Source organism: Zosterops lateralis (genome assembly GCF_965231275.1).
Source record: "Zosterops lateralis genome assembly, chromosome: 12".
Lineage (NCBI taxonomy): Eukaryota > Metazoa > Chordata > Aves > Passeriformes > Zosteropidae > Zosterops > Zosterops lateralis.
In genome coordinates, this window is record NC_139772.1 from 15,066,725 (window position 1) to 15,086,059 (window position 19,335).

The 19,335-nt window shown below is 39.3% G+C and overlaps 1 protein-coding gene across 6 annotated transcripts in view; it reads left to right on the forward strand.

The window, feature by feature from the left end:
- The window catches only part of ZNF536 (zinc finger protein 536), a gene marked incomplete at its 3' end in the record, with an annotated part of 339,887 nt that overhangs the window by 141,812 nt on the left and 178,740 nt on the right, over window positions 1-19,335 (forward strand). For all 6 annotated transcript variants that reach the window (XM_083870374.1, XM_083870373.1, XM_083870372.1 and 3 more), the window contains exon 6: window positions 15,043-17,214. In XM_083870374.1, coding sequence (XP_083726500.1) covers window positions 15,045-17,214 — 2,170 coding nt within the window. In that variant the 5' untranslated portion in view covers window positions 15,043-15,044. The remainder of the gene's footprint in view (window positions 1-15,042; window positions 17,215-19,335) is intronic.

Consider the following 19,335-nt stretch of genomic DNA (forward strand, 5'->3'; position numbering starts at 1 on the left):
TCCTTATTTATTTGAATGTTAATTGGTCCTTGTTAATTTGGTTTTCTGTGCTGGAAGCCAAGGTCAACAATGAGTCCTTCCACATTAGCTCTTAGTGTGATTACAAGGTAGTGCAATGCATCTTGGAAAAAAGTAGAAAGAAGCCTTCCCTCTGTTTTTAATGTAACCTTTGTGTTAGGTAGGGGTTTGAGGTTGAAAGAGAGAGAGAAAATGTATGCTCAGCGTAGACTGAAGGGGTCCTATTGATTGAAAGGGACTGTTAAATTAAAAGACAGTTGTTTTGAAAGCAAAATATCACTTGACCCCAAAGAGACAGGCAATTGCAGCCCTGGGGTTAGGTATAACAACAGCGGAGGTTTTGCTGTGAGAATGCAAACAGCAGGCCTGGAAAAGAGATTTAGTTTTTTCTGTTGCTTCGTTGTTTGTATATGCAACTTTCAAACTGCTGTTTTTTCTTGCTCTAAGAGCAGTCTCTTCTGAGAGCACTCTTCTTTTTGGGCTGGAATGGCCATTTTATGAGATAAAAGTAAGAATTTTTGTCTAAAACAGATTCTGTTCCATGGGGCAAAACAAACAGAGCTGTCATAACACTTTAAATAGTAATCAAATATGTTTTTCTGTTTGCATTCAAAAAGGTGGAAAGGTAACTTGACAAGATGAAAGAAGGAACCAGATTTGTGCACCCCCCTCCCCTTCCCCAGTAACAGGTATAGAGTTTTAGAGAAGACTTCAAGGCAAAAAGAAAAAAGCATAGAATATACTGTTATGGTGTTATTTTTGTCTTTCATTTTTATGACAACTTATTTGTACTTAAAGGAATCTTTCCAAAGAGTTAAGAAGCATCATTAAATAAAGACTGTGAAATGTGCAATATGGCTTATTTATTTAAATGTTAATTGGTCCAACGAACACTTCTAATTAGCTCTATATTTGCTTAGCAAAAAGTTTTACAAATTCCAATTGTGAAAAGCAGCTATTTTGAGCTGGTAAGCATGTTGCAGAATCAGCTATGATTTTTCTATAGTTCTCAGCCCTTGAAGGCACAATTTAATTTTTCATGTATGCATACTAGCAACGGTAAACACTTGCGAGTGTAAAGAACCTTCTTTAATTAGCTGCACAACAATTAAAGGATTCACAAACTAAATTGAACCCTGTCTCTGTGCTTACTAGCTGAATTCTACCACCTGTCACAACAGCACTTTGTTCAATCTGTTATGCAAAATCATTATAGCAATATAGCTGAGGGAAAAAAAAAGAGAAAACAGCAATTATTTCTTACTTTTCTCTTGAATGGGTTATTTTGGGTTATACTGATGTCAGGTTCATTGAAGCTAACCTTTTGAAATCTGTAACAGCATAATACTTATATGGCAGGCTTAGAATAGCTAGGAGAATATTTTCTTTTACCCTTTTAAGAGCAAGTGAGGCACATCCTGAAAGTACGATACTTTCTCTGATCATTTGGAGGAAAAAAACCTCACCAAAACTGTGCTAACTCCTGCAGCAGCCTGTTATTGCTTTTTGTCAGACAAAAAAAATGACCAACATCTAATAGTACAAAATACCCTTTTGTTATTAAAGCTTGTAAGCCAATATGAAAACTAGTTGTAAAACCCACTGGTTTCCTAAAGTGAAAGAGCTGCACTTTTAGCTTACCTGTCATGGCTTCTGACATTATTCTTTAGATCCTGAAAATAAAGTAGCATGTAAATATAATCTATAAAATACTGGACTTATGTGCTAACTTTATTTTTCCAGTTTATTTTAACCACTTTCCAAGCAGAAGTGCTTAAAAATGAAGAAGTTTGCATCCTTATGGAAGAGCCTCACCCCTCATTTAGATTGCACCCCTTTTTCTGAAGGGAGCCCAAAGGACCACCAGGTGCACCTTGACACCAGAGGTCCTGATTTGTACCCCTATTTACACTTCCTGTACCTCCATATGCAGGAGTCAGGCTCTGACAGCCCCTGGAGACCTGGCTTGGGGTGTACAAAGCTCCAGGCACCACTTCACCCCTCTGCTTGCTGGACAGGCAGACACCTGGTTACCCACTCCTCTTTCATCCTCCTACTGGTTTTGTGTTGAGCAGAACTGGAGGGCATAGGAGGAGGGTGGAAACTTGTGAAAGGCCAGCTGGGGGAGGAGATGGGCATGGGGCAGGAAGGGTGAAGGCCCACAGCAGTGCCTGGGGCACCTGCCCTGCTGGTCCTTGCCCCAGCTCTGCAGGGACAGCGGTCAGTGCTCAGACCCCTGGGTTTGTGGTGCTGCTGGGCATTCCCAGTGAAACCAGCAGCCCCTTTTAGCTGTGTAAGGGCTGTGGGGTTGCAGTTGGAGAGGAAGGCCTGTTTGGGTTTCTCTTTATCCCACAGTGACAGCTGACAGGAATGTGCACCTCGCTGCCAGCTCTCCTGCGGGAGAGGCACAGGTACGTTCTGTGTGCGCTCACCAGAGCTGGGGAGCTGAAAGTGAAGCTGCCTGCTGACAGCTTCCTGAAATCATATCAATAACATATTGTTAGCTCCTGTGATTGAAGCTAAAAGAGTCTGCTGTTGGATAAAGGATACATGATACGGGCATTTCATAAGCTAGGGATATAAATGAATAACTCTGCTCATTCACAGTGCTAAATTTTTTACAGTGTAATTTTTATACCATTGTCATTTGACAATATTTTTTGGAAAACCCAGAAAGAGAACAAAGAAATTATTTAAAAACAGTCTGAGTTTTTTTTTTTTTTTTTTTTTTTTTTTTTTTTTTTTTTTTTTTTCCCTAAAAAACTCACTAGGAAAATAAAATTTAACAACAAAAAATTGGGAAAATATATATATATATATATATATATTTTTTTTTTTTGTTACTTAAAAAAATAGGAAAAAAGCAAATAAAGCTGCAAGGAAGCCAGATACTTTGATTAAACATGACTTAAATTCTTAGATAATTTTGCACTGAAGTATGAGAAACCACAATTTGCTCTATACATCCACTTCTTTTTTTCTCACATCAAATAAGAATAGTTAGTCTATTCTGAAATATAAAACTAAGGAGATGAAAATCCTTTTAATTAGAAAGAGGTATAATGATCTCCATATTCATAAGTGTAGGTGCAAGGGGCTGGAATTCAGAAAAACAAATTTCTGCTTGGGCAACAGAAGCAATACCACTGCCCAAGCAGGGATTTTGTGTGGGAACTCCTGAATGCTCTCAGCTCTGGGGCTTCTGGGGTTCAGTCCTGTAGGAAGAGATGGTTCTGTGCTAGTGGTGGGAGCCACTCACTGCTTCCCATGGCCAGGTCCTTGAAACTGAGCAGTCAAGCCTTTCCTCTCCTTTTGTCTGGCTTTGTGTTCTGCTGGAGTTACCTGAATTCACACAGGTTTGCAGGAGTATAAATTAACATTGAGTGAACCTTTACATGAGCTGGAGAAAGTGAACACAAACTGCTCATTTGCACAGGCTTTTTGAGAGCCTTGAAGGAGTTTCACTGAGAGTTTATGGCGTTTATTTGTGTGTTGCATTGAAATCTTGCAGCAAAGCACTCCCTGTTAGTCCCTGGTCCTTCTGATAACAACTGTAGCTGCTCTCAGCTTGCCCTGGGGCTGAAGGCTCCTGGGATCCTGTCAATCACTCCAAGGAGTTTGGTCAGAGCTGTGCGTGGCCAGAGCTGCCTGCTAAGGATATATTACAGTCAGCAGAGTCCATCTCCCACCTGACTTTGCAGCCGTAATTGAACTTGCCAGGGTCTGTCATCCTGTGATTGCATTTGTCAGACTTTCTTTGTCAGCTTTGTTACCACTCTCCTACCACCATGAGAGGCTGTCTTTCCAGCGAAGGGCCTGGAATGTGGCAATTAACATCAAAATTATTTAAAGGATTCTTATCCTGCAGATATGTTATTATATTTTTACAGTATTCCTTCTCCCCCCATTCATTTTTCTGCCTTGTGTCTGCCAAGTTTTCAGTGCTCCTTCTTTTAATGATGAAAACAACTGTGCCCAGATAAAACAGGGGTGCCCAAAGAGCAGTTGGTGCTCAGCTTGTTGGATCCTGAAGGCCATTGCACTTAAATATGTGTCCTGGTTCACCATAGCCAGGACATCTCTGCTTTCTTGGAGAGATGCATGAGGTGATTCCCTTTCCTGTACCTGATCCCTCAGGGCAAGGGGAGGAGATTCTCTGTTCCCTTCAGGGGCTGCACCTCATTGCAGCCAAGAGCACTGCAAAGATGGGACTTTTTTATGTGGTCACTCATGTGGCATCATTGTTATTATTCCCTAGGTTTAACTGCAAAACTGGGACCATTATTCAGAGAAAGAGGCAGAAAAGTCTCACTGCAACAGGTAGAGAGGATTTTAAAAGCAGCTGGGAAAATACCGGGAAATGCCCCAAAATCTGTTACTTTTCAAATACATGTTCCTGGTTGGGGTTGTCTTCCTCCCTCTGAAAGAGCAGTGTGATATATTTCTTTTTGCTTCTCAAAAAGCACATATGATAAAGAGCTTGTTTTCTGGAGATTTCCTGACCCAGGGTGGGTGTCTGAGCAGTGCAGTGACTTCCAACCACACCCTGGTAAGCCTGAGCCACTTAGATCAGTGGGAAAGCAGCTTAGGAGGTACAAGTTGGCCTAAGAGTTCCCAGCTCTGCTCTTGTGTTCATGACAGTGATCAATTAATAAAGCTGAATGAAAGAAGCAGTGATATATCAGTAAGAATACGGGCAGAACAGAACACCAATGAAATAAAGGGGATTTGTGTTTTCTTCTGTTTCATTTTACTTGGTGATAATTAAGTAGATTTTTTTTTTTTTTTTTTTTTTTTTTTTTTTTTTTTTTTTTTTTTTTTTGTGCCTTAGTCTGTGTAGTGTTTCCTCATCTATCTTTTCTACTTAATTCTTTAACAAGTTTTCTCTTTCTGCTTTTTTGGAGACCACAAACACAAGGGGTGTTCTGAGAAATGTTTGCTCTATTTTTCCATCATCAATCTGCTTCTAGCATCCCTATCTATTTCAACTGCATATTTTACTCCATCTCATTCTACTAAAACTAAAGCTTTCTCAGCGTTACCGTATTTTATTTTTCTCCTGGAAATTAGTATTAAACTGATATGATGAGTAAGAACTCATCGAAGCCAATTGTATTTAAGAATCACTATGACCATCTAAATTATGTGTGGCATTTTTTGTCACCAAGTCCATGTGTTATACGGAGAAGAAAAAGAAATCAGTTGGACTGGGGGAAGAAAGATGATAGAATTTGGAGATAGAAGGTATTAACAGTTGGGAATGTCTGTTATTAAAAAATCCCCCTCTCTTTAGTATTTTAATAAAAAAAAGTTTTATGCTAACAGGTTTGCCATGAGCTGAAAACCCACTCTTTTCAGTAGTCAATTATGTTTGATAAAGGAAAGCTATCTGGCATACTGGACTAAGCAATGGGAGTCAAGAGTTCTGGATGCTGTCCCTGGCTTCTTTACAGAGGATGAGCCATCTATTTAAGTCAAGATACATGGCAAGCTTTTTCCTAAATGAGATGTGGAAATGATCAGTTAGGGATACTTACTTCTACAGTGCTGAAATTCTGAAAAACTTGGTCTCTTTATGCTCTTTGGGAGCAGTGAAATTGGGCAAATTACTTCTGCATTTCTACCTGTTTCCACTTCCACTATATTAGGATGTTGGGTATTTCTATACCCAGAAAAGAAACATTTAGCAAGGGTATCTCTCTCCTCTTGGATTAAATTGATCATGGTGTGCTTTGGGGTTACAGGGTTCCATGTGCTGGAGGCTTTTAGGGAATTCTAGGCAGGAGCTGGTGGGAGTAACTGCTGGGGAAGTTTCAGCAGCTGCTGGGGGGAAAGGAGGAGCTCTTTCCACATTTGTAATGTGGCCCTTTATGCTTTTCATGGGGGTGACTTTTTTTTTTAATGTTGTTTTTTTCTTAAGTATATGGACCTTGAAGAATGCAGCAATTTATCTTTTCATTCTCTCTATATTTTTTCCTCTCTTTTGTTCCCCATTCACTGTTATTGGAAGTAAAATAAATGCAGTTGTATTATAGATGTACTTTAGGAATATGTACTGTCACAAATTTTCTCCTCCATGTGCAACAGGTTACACAAGGTTTAATGTATTAATCTTTCTTTTTTCTTAAAACATTTTCTTAGGCACGTAGTTTCTGCCTTGATGTCATCACAGGTAGCCCATATGCTTAGTGATGCATTGTTTTGTCTACAGTCTAACTCAATAGCATGCAATTTGGAGCATCCTTAATTATCCTACAAACCATTTTGTGATAATGAAACCAAATATGGTGTAGACTTGGCTGACATCTCAGTGATATTACTTGGCATACCAAATATTTCTGTTTCAAATATAAATTGGTTACTGCTTCTTCAAAATATGCATTCTATTAATTAAATCTATACTTGAGACATCTTCCCCCCACCCCCCAAGCTGTTATAAGAATTCTCTCTCTCCTTGTTCTGTATGCAGATAGAGTTGGCTATGGGCTTTCTAACTTGACAAAAACAAGGCTAACCTTGTGGTCTTTCAGTCCTACAACTACAGTTGAGTGTGCAGTGTCTTGCCATATAACTAGGTCTTTTGTTCCACTAGAGAAAATGACTCAATTTGTTAGAGAGCTTTTTTTTTTTTTTTTTTAAAGGTTTAACTGTAAAAGTCTTTACCTAATAGACCTGGGATTGCAGGGAGGTGATTAATGTGAATTAAAGGATCTCTGTGACACAGGACTAAAGGACAGAATTGCGATGCTGTTGTTGTTGGCAATCCCACTCGTGCAATTTAATTCCTCCCTAAACCAGATTTCCACCATTTTGCATAAAGTTGAAGGAGAAGTCTAATTGGACCACACAGTTCTTTTCGAAACTCTCTCTATGCAAGGATGTTCTGTTTATGCATTTTCCCTGGCAATGTCCCTTGAAATCCATCTATTTATTGCAGTGACACCTACTGCTGAGAGAGCTGATCCGCAGCAGGCTCGGCTCCTGTTAAACTTGGCCAACAAGCAGTTCGTGACTCAACCAGCAGATGTTTCTGTGGCTCAGGTCAAAGGCAACTTATGGACTCGGGTTTTTTTGCTGTGCTCCTAGCATTAAGTGCCAGGAAAGTCAACACTAGGTACAGACAGTTGACCTGACCAGTAGCAGGAGGAACTGAACCAGGGCCCTGAGGATCTGCAAAGACCAAAGCATTAGTCTGTTGAGCCACTGTGCTGGCTACAGTCCAGCAGTTTCAGACAACTGACTATCTGATTGCATGCCTGGATTTTAGTAATGATTTTACATACTTATTTGATGATTTGTATCCAAGCTTATGCTTCTGACAGGTGCCCTTGTGAACAAAATCTCGCTGGGCTATTGCATATGAATATTTCACAGTCAATCATACTTTGATCTTTGGGACATATGTGCATTTGACATTATATTTAGTTGTGCACAAAATCTAGGTCTAAGCCTTTGTGAAATGAATAAAAAAATCATCAACCCAGCATTACAGTTTTGGGTTTAAATTGTTTCAAACTGTGCTTTGAGTTCTGCAGCCTTAACTCTTCTTTATTGATCTCTTTGTAACTGGTTCAGGGGGCCTGATCCTCCTGTCCTCAGCCAGCTGAAATGCTTGGTCTTTTATTTGGAACTTTCCTGTTTAAGGAATGCAGGATTAATAGGGTCAACATTATGTATCTTTTAATATTATATAATGGGTTAGAGCATTGCAGACTTCCAGGGCAGTGCAGTGTCCTCAGATGGAAATAGGAGATTCAGAGCCCTTTCCATGCTGTAAAAATGACACAAAATGAAATAATAAATATGCTTTGCAAAGTCTTCCAGGCATTTTATTATTTTATTTGTACTCTGTGATGGTAAAGTGGTTCATTAAAAGCTTAATTTTAAGGTTTCTTCAATCTGATGTGGATGCCAGTTAGATTAATTAAAGTGAATGATCAGATAGGAGCTACAGGAAATTGATCAAATTGGAGAGGGTTTAATCAGTTGTATACATTCCAAATTACATGAAAATAACAAATTTACTTTAAAAAATGCTGTTTCTAAAGTAACAGAAGCTTTCATTTAATGAAGCATTCCAGAAATAAGGCTCCAATATGAATTTTGGTATCACTCTTATCTTTACTTTTGCCATCGAGAGATCACTAGGAGAAAAAAAAAGTAAAATGAGAATCAATGTTTATAAGCTAAAAAATAATGATCCCACATGCAACCAGTGCTTGGAAAAAAAGTCTTTTTTTTTTTTTTTTTTTTTAACTTTTTAATCTACTGAACTTTCAGTACCAATTATTTATCTTTCTCTTCTTTGGATCTGACTTCTTAAGTATATGCAAGTGAAATAGAATAAATAAGGAAAACAGATTTTGCTAAGTCACATGCAAAGTAGCAATAAATCAAACAGCTTGTCTGCATTCTTCTAATCTTTCTATTCTAATCTGTGAGTGAGGTTTATAAATGACCTCTCCTCTCCTCTGTGCTCATCTTCCTAGATTGTGATCACAAACAGTTCACAGTCCTCCACTCCATGGGTGCTACCAACCAAAGACTGTTGTGGTGATTTATCTTCCACTGATCAGTTATCAGTCCCAAAGGCTGTGCTAACTAGAAAGTACCCTGCAGATGTAACAGGTATTTTAGAAAGCAACTCTCTTCCCAGCCCAGAGCAAAGGCAGTACAGCCTCAGCAAACCATTTTCTGTCTGCTAATGACTTTTGAAACTTCAAAATCCCTCTGCTAACCCTTCTTTAAGACATAAAAACTGTTGTGGAATGAGTTGGCTCTGTTGTTACTAAAGGAGTACTTTGTTTTGGAATCAATAAGCAGCTTGTTTAAATATCAGCACTACAAAGCAGCTACAGTTTTGTCAAATGCCTGCCCCCTGCGTGGTCCCGGCTGCTGGAGGATGGGTGTTGGTGTGAGGCTGCAGCCCCTGGAGCCTCCCGGGGCTGTGGGATGGGGGCAGCCCTGCTTCCCCCACAGCTCTGGGCTCCTCTCCTGCTCTCAGTTATTGCAAGTTACACACGCTTTGCAACACCTACAAAACTTAAATGTGCTAATGTCACTAATCGTGAGAATGAATCACCAAGCTGGCCTTAATAATGTTTAAATAAAAACAAATAGATAGGACACATTACCTGTAGGCAAACTTTCTTTTTTTAAAGGCATCCTGTTATACTCCAGAAACCATATATTTTCCTGATATAATTATATTATACCCCAAGGAACAGAACACCTACTTAACAAAAACTCCTATGAAGTCGATGCAATTACTCTATTTTGCATAAGTAAAATGAGAATAGAATCTGGCCTAATGTTTATTTCATTTTATCAGGCTGGATAATGCTGTCCTGGTGGCATTAAATGCAGCTGATCTCTCCCCTCCCCTTCCGTGCACACATGTTTTTGTTAAAATCTAACTATTTACATCTATGTCTCTTAGTATTGCCTACAAATCAGTCAAAGAAGAGTAGGTAATTTATCCTGCCCTACTGTTTATATATTAATCATCTGGCAAATAAACTGCTCAGTATCCTACCCACCTCAGTAATATTTGTGATGTAATTTGTTTGGATGCCCAAATGTCACCAGCGTTGATTGTAGGAGATGAAAAAAATGTACTTGCTCAGCACACCAAGCTCTGGGCTAAAATGTAAGCATGAAATCTCTGGTTTATTTTTGTAATAATGTTTACAGCTGTTTAATGACCCTGAAAGGGTTCAGTAGTCTGGTGTTCTGTATTTCTTAACAGGAGTGTATTATGCTTATAACAGCCTTAGTTCAACTGTTTCTGCTGCAACAATAAGAACAATATTTAATAAAAATTCAATATATATTCTGATCTCAGCAGTACCTGTTTACGAATAGCTAAGAACTGAAGCAGTCTGTATTGGAGTATTTAGAATTTGCCAGTGGACCACAAGATAATGTAGATATATGTGAATTTTTCTAGCTGGAAAGATAAATACCAGGTCTATATTCTGAAAGCATAAGTAACAGTGTGTGTAGCTCTAACTGCTCAGAGGATCAGGGCCAGAGCGAGCTTGTCGTTTAAACACGTGAGCTTGTAAAGCATTACTTTGCTTACTGAACTGTAAATCTTTTAACTAACCTAATCTAAGCTATAATAACAGCACAACAGTGGCTTTAAAATGACTGTTTTCTCTACAGCACTGAAGAGGGGAGAGCTTCAGTGTGTGTGTGTATGTCCAGCAGGAATGAACAGGTGTAAATAGGAGCTGAATTTGGTCCATCTGTTTACAGAGATAACAGGTGTGTGTCTGCACATATGTGTCTGTATACAGATATGCATGTGCCTGCATATGTTTACATGTGTGCGTGGGCATAAATTTATCTTTAAATTCTGTCATTCTGCTTGCCATATTTTATTTTTTTTCACTGTTTCCAGCAAATGGAAGCTCAGCTTCTCATATTACATTAATGTAGTTGTGATGACAGGCATTTCTGGTGTCATAATTGGGTTTAAATTCCAGTAATCCATTTCAAATAGTTAAATAAAATCTGTGTGTTCAATTGAAATGGCTAAAGCCAGAACTTTTGCTATTGATATCACAGGAAATAGTCTTGAGGGCAAAAATGTGAGTGAAATCAAAATAACTATTAGTATCATCAAAGGCACTTGAATGTCTCATTGTGCCTTTATGTAGGAGATGAGAGAGAGTATTTTTATAATATCTGTATCCCATAGTGAGTTCCACAAGCTGAGTCCTTTGCAAAGGATGTGGTCCTGTGCACTGGGCACTGAACAGGGCCAGATGGATTGGGGTGGTGGGTATGGTGCTTCCTAAGGGTGCTCCTGCCCTGCCCAGTGCAGTGTGAACCCAGCTGGGTACCACTTGTGTATGCAACAGGGTCAGTTTGGGGCTTTTTGGCCACAGCAGCTCACTTGGGCAGGAGCTGAGGGTTTAATGAGGTTAGAAGGGGCAGCCCGTAACAACTCCTGATCCCAACATGCTCTGGTGCGGTGCCTCGTCTTGAGGGACACTGTCTTTACAGAACATTTGAGATAATGAAAGGTCAGAAATTTACTAAATAAACTTCAACAAACATATTTTAAATTTCTTAACAATCTCAAATTTGATTTGCAGTTCATTTTGTAAACATTTGTTAACTACAGAGAACATTGTGCCTCTGTTCCCAGCGTGAGAGATGGCAAAACATTCTGTGCTTTCCTTATATGAGAGATCAGTATCATGAAAATAATGTGATAGACGATATATTTAAAAACTGAAAACTAGATGTTTTCCCTATCATGAAGCATCAAAGTAGCACTTATAAATTGATATTTCCAGATTTTTTATTTTTGAATACCATGACACCAAGGTGGGTACCATGAACTGCAGGAGTCTCACTGGGGAATGAAAGCCTCTTACCCCACCTCGTGTAACCCTGTCTGGCCATAGATCTAGACAGGGATGATGGATAAAGAGAGAGAGAATGAAATTGCTAATTTTTTTTTTTTTTTTGAGAAATTAGGCAAATTAGATTGAGTTATCTAATTCATAGTGGAATGATGGATGAGGATGTGGATTTTTCTGTCTTGTGTGTGGATAGAAGATGAGATTTTGGTAGGTTTTGTTGTGAAAGGGCTAAGGGATACCAAGAGTGATTTCTGTGAAAGCTGACCAGTAGCAAGGTCCCTGTGTTCAGAAAAGCTGTAACTGAGCATAGCAGGAGGAGAAATTTCACAGGCCAGTACCTTCAATGCCGTGGTTATACTTTGCAATGAAACCAGCCTGGAGTGAGGAGAAGAGGAGACAATTCAGAGCCAGAGGAAGCAACAGGCCTGCAAGAAGCAGGGACAGATGAGAGGGGAAATGCAGCTTAAGTGGAGAATAGAGCTTGAGGTTGTGGTAGCTGGATCTCAGAAACTGCATGGCTGATCAGGGTAGGCAACATTCAGGCTGGTTGTTGCTCCCTAATCAGAGGCTTTGCTGACCTTTCTGCATATTTAATCAAAAATGTATAGCATTTCCTATGCCAAAAGATCCATGTGAGAGGGGTTAGGCTCCCCTGACTTGATCTGAAATTATTGGTCTTTAAATGAGAAATTATGGTTTTGTATTCCTCTAAACTGTGGTGGTGTTTTTTTTTTTTTTTTTTTTTTTTTTTTTTTTTTTTTGTCTCCATATTCTGCATTATATATTTCTGTATGGTTTTGGAAGACAGAAAATAGCACAAAAAGAAAAATTACTATGTTCCAGCTACAACTGCTGTTGTTACTTTATTAAAGTTATATTTGAAAAAGAGGCACAGAATAGCTAAAGTCTTAACCACAACTCCCCTCCCCAATCCAAATAACCATACATTTGAACTGATGCTTAGGGTTAAACATCAGCATTAATAAATTCCACTGGGATCTGTCAGCATTTCCAAACTTTGATAGAGCATAAAATGCTAACATTAACTACCCAAACCTTTCTGAGCATGTAAAGGCACCAGGTCCTATTGAGATTGACTGAAAAAAAATGAAATTTACACTGCATTTTTGAAGCTGTTATAGAATAATGACAATTCACAAAGACTTTTCTAAACATTCTTCAATATATGTGTGTGTCAGCACATGCTATGCATTTCTGGAATTGTCATGTTCTTGTTTGCCAACATGCCTTATTTAAGCATGGTGGGGAGAAATAACATTCCTGGGCGTCTGAAATCCAGACAAAAAGTAGATTCCAGTTTTGGAGTTTCTCTCGTGTTGTTATTTGCAAGACTATTTGTTATTATTTTAAGAAGTACATAGGCAGATATTCAAAATCTCAGTTAACTTCAATGGCAATGGCAGACCTAAGGACCATAAGTCTTACGTTGTTTAATTAATCCTTTTGAATGTGAAATTTGGTTTGTTCCAAAAGTTAAGAAAACTTTCAAAAATTAAAAATAAAAAAAATTGCATGTATGTACCAGCATTTTGAAAGATTGTGGTCTGTTGCGCAGAAAACTTGAATGAAAATTAAGACTTTTCATTGTTTGCTATGTGGCCTTGGGTGAACACCTGGCTTGATTATGTTCTCCTACTCTCTACCTTTGGAAATCAGACACTGCAAACTAAAGTAGGGTTCTTTTATATACTTGATTATTTTAATATTTTTATAAATAATAACATTGACAGCATGCAAATATTTGGTCCCCAACATGTGATCTGCATCTAAGGACTGTTAATTTTTTTTAAAACTATCTGCTATATATATGAGCAAAATTAGGTAGCTCATGTTCTTTTTTAATAAACATGAATATAACTCTTTCCTGTACTTCTTACAAGATCTGCATTGTGTCACAACCTCAGTCATCCTGTCAGGACCAAAGAGGTCTCCCCTCGAAGACCTCCCATACTTTTTTTTTTTTTAGTCCCTGATGCTGCAAATACTTAATCATGTGTGGAACTTTGTTTTCAAGAGTCACCCTTTGAAGTCTACTGGACTGCTCCCATGAGCACAATTACATGCATTTTAAGTATGTGCCAGGTCTGGGCCTTGAATTGTCTATCAAGTGGCCACTGTGAAGTTGTGTGAGGAATGGTGTCCATCCAGGGTGTGCCTGAAGCCTTTGCAGAAGACACAGTGAAAAAATGCTTTTGGCTAAAGCCAAAGAGAGAGTTGACCAATTTAATTTTTAAGAACCTATAGAATTCGGTAGTTTCGTGAGTGAATAAAGTGTCAAATCACTCCACTGAACAACAAAAATCTTAATTGTGGTCTAATATAACCTTATAGCATCATATAGTTTATGCATTGGTTATGTGAAACGTTATATTTTAAACAGAATTTTATTGATACATTATATCTGTATAGAGTAGCGAAGTGGCAAGGATGGATTATTGTGGACAATTATGCAGACCAGAACAGAGCACTTGTGTTTAACAAACAGCTTTGAATTCTAATTTCCTGCAATATACATAGTGTAGCTACAATTTGTAGTCATTACTGTGTATTAGGAAAGTTATTAGAATTCTTAAACTTGTTGAGGCTTTCCACAACACCTTCCTCAGATTTTAATTGGTTTTATCTAGTTCCATAAGAGAGCTCTTTAAAACAAATCAAAGTGTCTTAAATCACATGTCTTACCCATCTAAGGACAGGGATATTCCTTCTATAATCTGGCAAGTTTTCCTAGGAACAGAAATCTGAAGATTCTCAAGGATGAATTAAAAGAGTTGGCAGAAGATAATTTATGTGCCTTTTGATGGGCTCAGTTTCAAAATGACAAAATAACAAAGTTTTGTAACAGAAGGGTTAAATCTTAATCTCAGAGGTTTACAAAGCTGCTAGTCGCAGTCTCCTTAAAATTTAATATACCTCGTTAATGCTTACTTGCAAACACTGAAGGATTTTTATGATTATAATCATGTGTTACAGCACCTAGTACTGTTTCTAAGCAGCATACTAATCAGCTTAATGAGATATTACTGCACTTTTTGTTGACTAAAGCAAAATCCCTTTTATTGTTCTAAAGCTTGTCCTTTATTTTTTCCCAAAACATTATCTTGTTTTATTGTACACCAGTAAATATCATAGCATCGGTTTTTTGTCAAATCATAAAACTATCTTTCTCATTGTAGAATGTGTAATGTATTGAATATGGTTAATGGAACCGAAAGTTACAAATGGATTTCTAATTCTGGGAGGGGGGTTATGCTGGCATTTTTAATGAAAATGGGAGAGATGCATAAGATTATTTTTCTATAGATTTAGAAATGCAGACAGGTGCAGTTTCACAAGAAGGACAAAGGAGGTGGTAAAAGCCTTTGCCCCTTCTGTAATAATTAGATTTTGAAATTGTCGCATATTTTAAAGTAGTAATTAATAGTTCTTGGTACACATGCAGAATGAGTACATGTATGATCAAAACTGTGTAGCTCAGTTGGCACTTAATACACTTTTAATTGTTTTTACACTAATTCCTCTGCATTATTATGAGCAGGTAAAACATAAAATGTAAACTGTACGCCTGTGATTCAATGCTTGTAACTCTTTCGCAGTCTGAAATTAAATATCTTCTGATTTTCAGAGATGGAGGAAGCGAGTTTGTGCCTTGGTGTTTCTTCAGCTGTGCCAGAAGCTGACGCCCATCTCAACAGCACCATACTCAATGGGCAATATTCAATGAGTCAGAAGCTGCACCAGATCACTTCCCAGCTCAGCCATGCCTTCCCGGAGCTCCAGAACAGGCAGAATCCTGAGGAGAAGGCATCAGTGCCACTAGAAGACAAAACTCACATGTCCATAGCAAACCAGCCCATCAGCAGCCAGATGGCCCTGCTGGCAAACCAGCTCAACAGAGAGGTTGATACCAGCTTGAACGGGCGTGTGGACCTGCAGCAGTTCCTGAATGGACAAAACCTGGGGATTATGTCTCAGATGAGCGACATCGAGGATGACGCCAGGAAAAACAGAAAGTACCCCTGTCCCCTCTGTGGGAAACGCTTTCGGTTCAACAGCATCCTGTCGCTGCACATGAGAACTCACACTGGAGAGAAACCATTCAAGTGTCCCTACTGTGACCACAGAGCAGCTCAAAAAGGCAACCTGAAGATACACCTGCGTACTCACAAGCTTGGAAACCTTGGCAAAGGTCGTGGGAGGGTCCGAGAGGAAAACAGACTTTTACATGAGCTGGAGGAGAGAGCAATTCTCCGGGACAAGCAGATGAAGAGCAGCCTCTTGCAGCCACGACCTGATGTGAAGGCACAGCAGCACACCCAGCCCATGCCGCTCGCAAACTGTAACTTGTCTGTGCCACCTAATCACAACACACCTGATATTTCAAACCCTGTTCCCTCTCCAAAGCCAGTCAGCGTCCAGGAAGAAGTTGTTGCTCCGACAGCCGGGTTCAGATGCACGTTTTGCAAAGGCAAATTTAAGAAGAGAGAAGAGCTGGACAGGCACATAAGGATCCTACACAAGCCTTACAAGTGCACTCTGTGTGACTTTGCTGCCTCGCAGGAGGAGGAACTGATCAGCCACGTGGAGAAGGCTCACATAACTGCAGAGTCAGCACAGGGCCAGGGCTCCAATGGGAATGGGGAGCAATCCACCAATGAGTTTCGTTGCGAGGTGTGTGGCCAAGTGTTTAGCCAAGCCTGGTTCCTAAAAGGCCACATGAGAAAGCACAAGGATTCCTTTGAACACTGCTGTCAGATCTGCGGGAGGCGATTCAAAGAGCCTTGGTTTCTTAAAAATCACATGAAAGTTCACCTGAATAAGTTATCTGTAAAGAACAAATCTCCTAATGATCCTGAAGTACCTGTCTCCATCAGCAGCATGTCCCAGGAAGCTCATGCAAACTTGTATTCAAGATACCTGTCATGTTTGCAGAGCGGGTTTCTTCCTCCTGACAAAGCGAGGTTAAGTGAACAAAATCAAATCTACAACAAAGGAGACATGCCCATGAAAGAGAAAGAAGTCTTGGGGAAGCTCCTTTCACCCATTTCTGGTATTGGCCATGGTATTGTGGAAGGGGATAAACATTCTTTATTGGGCTGTCTCAATCTGGTGCCTCCTCTGAAATCCAGCTGTATAGAAAGGTTACAAGCGGCTGCCAAAGCAGCAGAGATGGATCCAGTAAACAGCTATCAGGCCTGGCAGCTTATGGCAAGGGGAATGGCCATGGAACATGGCTTTTTGTCTAAAGAGCAGCAGATACAGCGCAGCCACGAAGACACTTTGGCAAATGCTGGAGTTATGTTTGATAAGGAGAAGCGGGAGTATGTGTTAGTAGGAGCAGATGGCTCTAAGCAGAAAATGCCTGCTGATTTGGTTCACAGCACTAAAATGGGCAATCAGAGAGACTTGCCAAGCAAACTAGACCCTTTAGAAGGCAGTAGAGATTTTTTGTCACATGGTATGAACCAGGGACTCGATTACAACTTACAAAGTCACGGAAACATAAAAGAGAAGCCAACTGAATGCCCGGACTGTGGAAGGGTTTTTAGAACATACCACCAAGTGGTCGTTCACTCCAGGGTCCACAAAAGAGACAGGAAAGGAGAAGATGAAATAATTCAAGGTAGTCTCGATGAGCGGCGTGGATCCGGAAGTGATCAAGAGTCTCAGTCTGTCAGCAGGTCAACAACACCAGGGTCCTCTAACATTACTGAAGAAAGCGGAGTAGGTGGGGGTCTCTCACAGACAGGGAGTGCTCAGGAGGACAGCCCTCATCCTTCCTCACCCTCTTCTTCAGGTATGATAACTTCTTCTTCCCTCTCTGCACTGCAGCTTCATAGCTGTATTTGAAATCACAGCAGTAAAGTAGTTTATGCATTCTCTTGTCAGGTCGTTTCCTACAGTCCATAGGGATGTGGTATTACTTGCCAGAACATCTGTGTTTGGGTTCCTGCAATGCCTTTGAGGTTAATTCTCTGCTCACCCTTTTCCCCTGCAAGGGCAGGTTTCCCAGCCTTCCAGCTGACACCTTCCCACCGTGCAGGCTCTGGGCACCCACCAATGGCTGTGTCGCTTCCAGGGCCTCTCCCTCCAGGTTTTGGAAGTTGGTTTTCTCCTCCTCTTCTATTCATGATGTCTCTCTTGCAGATCCTGCCCAGTCCTCCGTGTAAAAGGGTGAGGAAAGCTGCCTTCTTTGAGCTGTAGTTAATAAACTGCATGTTGGCTCACCTCTCTGATTGCCCTCGTTCTGACAGCCACGTCAGTTCCTTAGCTGTGTCCTTGTATCTGGCCACCAGACTGATTAAAAAGAGATTCAGAAATACAAATTACTAACCTTTTGACAATCTCCTAACTTATGTGCAGATTTTAACCTGTGTGAAGCCTTCTGCTTAATTCTCATCCGTTTGAAAGTACAAGAAAAATAGAAATTGGACTGAAACATTTTAATTGTATTGTATGTCATGTTAACTTGCTGTGTGAAAAATAGCAAAGCAGATAATATTTCATTGGAGATGTCTATAAAATATTGAGCTTCCTGGTGCAATTTTTAAAGTTACTAGCCTATGACTGCTGAAATAAAATCTCCAAGTAATAACAGGTAAGATTTCTGGCCTCATGTATATTTCCAAAGTCACTTGCTAATGGATAGTAAATTGAAAGTTATATCTTCAGCCCTTTATAAAGAAAGCACCTCACTAATACTGTAATCATTCTGCAAGCCTAACAACAGAGGAAATCATGCCATAACAAATACTCTGTTACTAATGGCAACATTGATTTCTGCAATCAGCCATTAAGTCTAGAAAATGAAAGACAGTTTGAGGTACCTTAAGGCATTACATTGCCCACTGTTAAAGAGCTGGTAGCAGGCTGTTGAGGGTAATTCTTTTTAGCTTTTTTTCCCCCAGTTTCGATAAATATTTTAGTATTGGAGGCAATTCTGTTACAGTTATTAAGTATATGCCAGTTTACTTTTGTTGTTTTTGTCATGCTCCAGTATACTCTACTTCTGAGGCCAAATTAATATAAAAATAGTGTTAGTTGGCTGGCTTATTACAAACCAGTAAAGAAATTGTTAAGACACATAAATCTGCACTCCACATTCCACAGATTCCTATAGTACTTAATGCTGTTGTTTAAATACCCATGAAACACAGTCTACTCTTAGAGTCATAGCCTCGTTTGCAATTTATTACTGGTGAGACACTTTAGAAAATTCTATGTAGGAACAAGGCTAACAGACGAGAGCTAATTTTATACTATATATAGTTGTTGAGATTCTTTTAAGAGGATTGAAAATATGTCAGGATGAAGGAGATTATTTTTCTAACTTTCACTTTAAAAAATCCTACACACTGTGGGGGGGGGGGGGGGGGGTGAATACTCCTCTTTATTACAAAAATTGTCACTTCTGTTTTGCAATGCCATGGAGCAATCAGAAAGAAAAGATCCTGAAATTGTTCAAATTCTGTTTGAAGCCTTGCAGGGCTGTCAGGAAAAGTTTGGAAAAACACAGCCCCAGAGTCTTCTGAGTGAGGTTGAACTGATAGAGACTGAAGAGGATTTGAAACAATGCATGTGAAAGTTGGTGTGTTTTGAGTGCCCTGAAAACTTTAATTCCAAGTGTTCTGGTTCGTTAAATGTATTGTTGTGGGAAGTTTTTCCTGTCCTCAGAGGAAAAAAACCCTGCAGTGTTGTTCTCTCCGTGGCCACTAATTTAAATTTTTTTTTAACTTGAACTACCATTTATTTAAAATGTTTGTTTTCACACCTGATGCATTTATATCAAAGCATTTGAAAATGAAAGCAAAATATGTGCGGTAACAGTTGCTGGAAACATGTTTGTTTTTATTGAAGAAAATAAGACCTTTTAAATTGATATCTGATTGTTTCCTTTAGTTATTAGTAAATGTAAGTA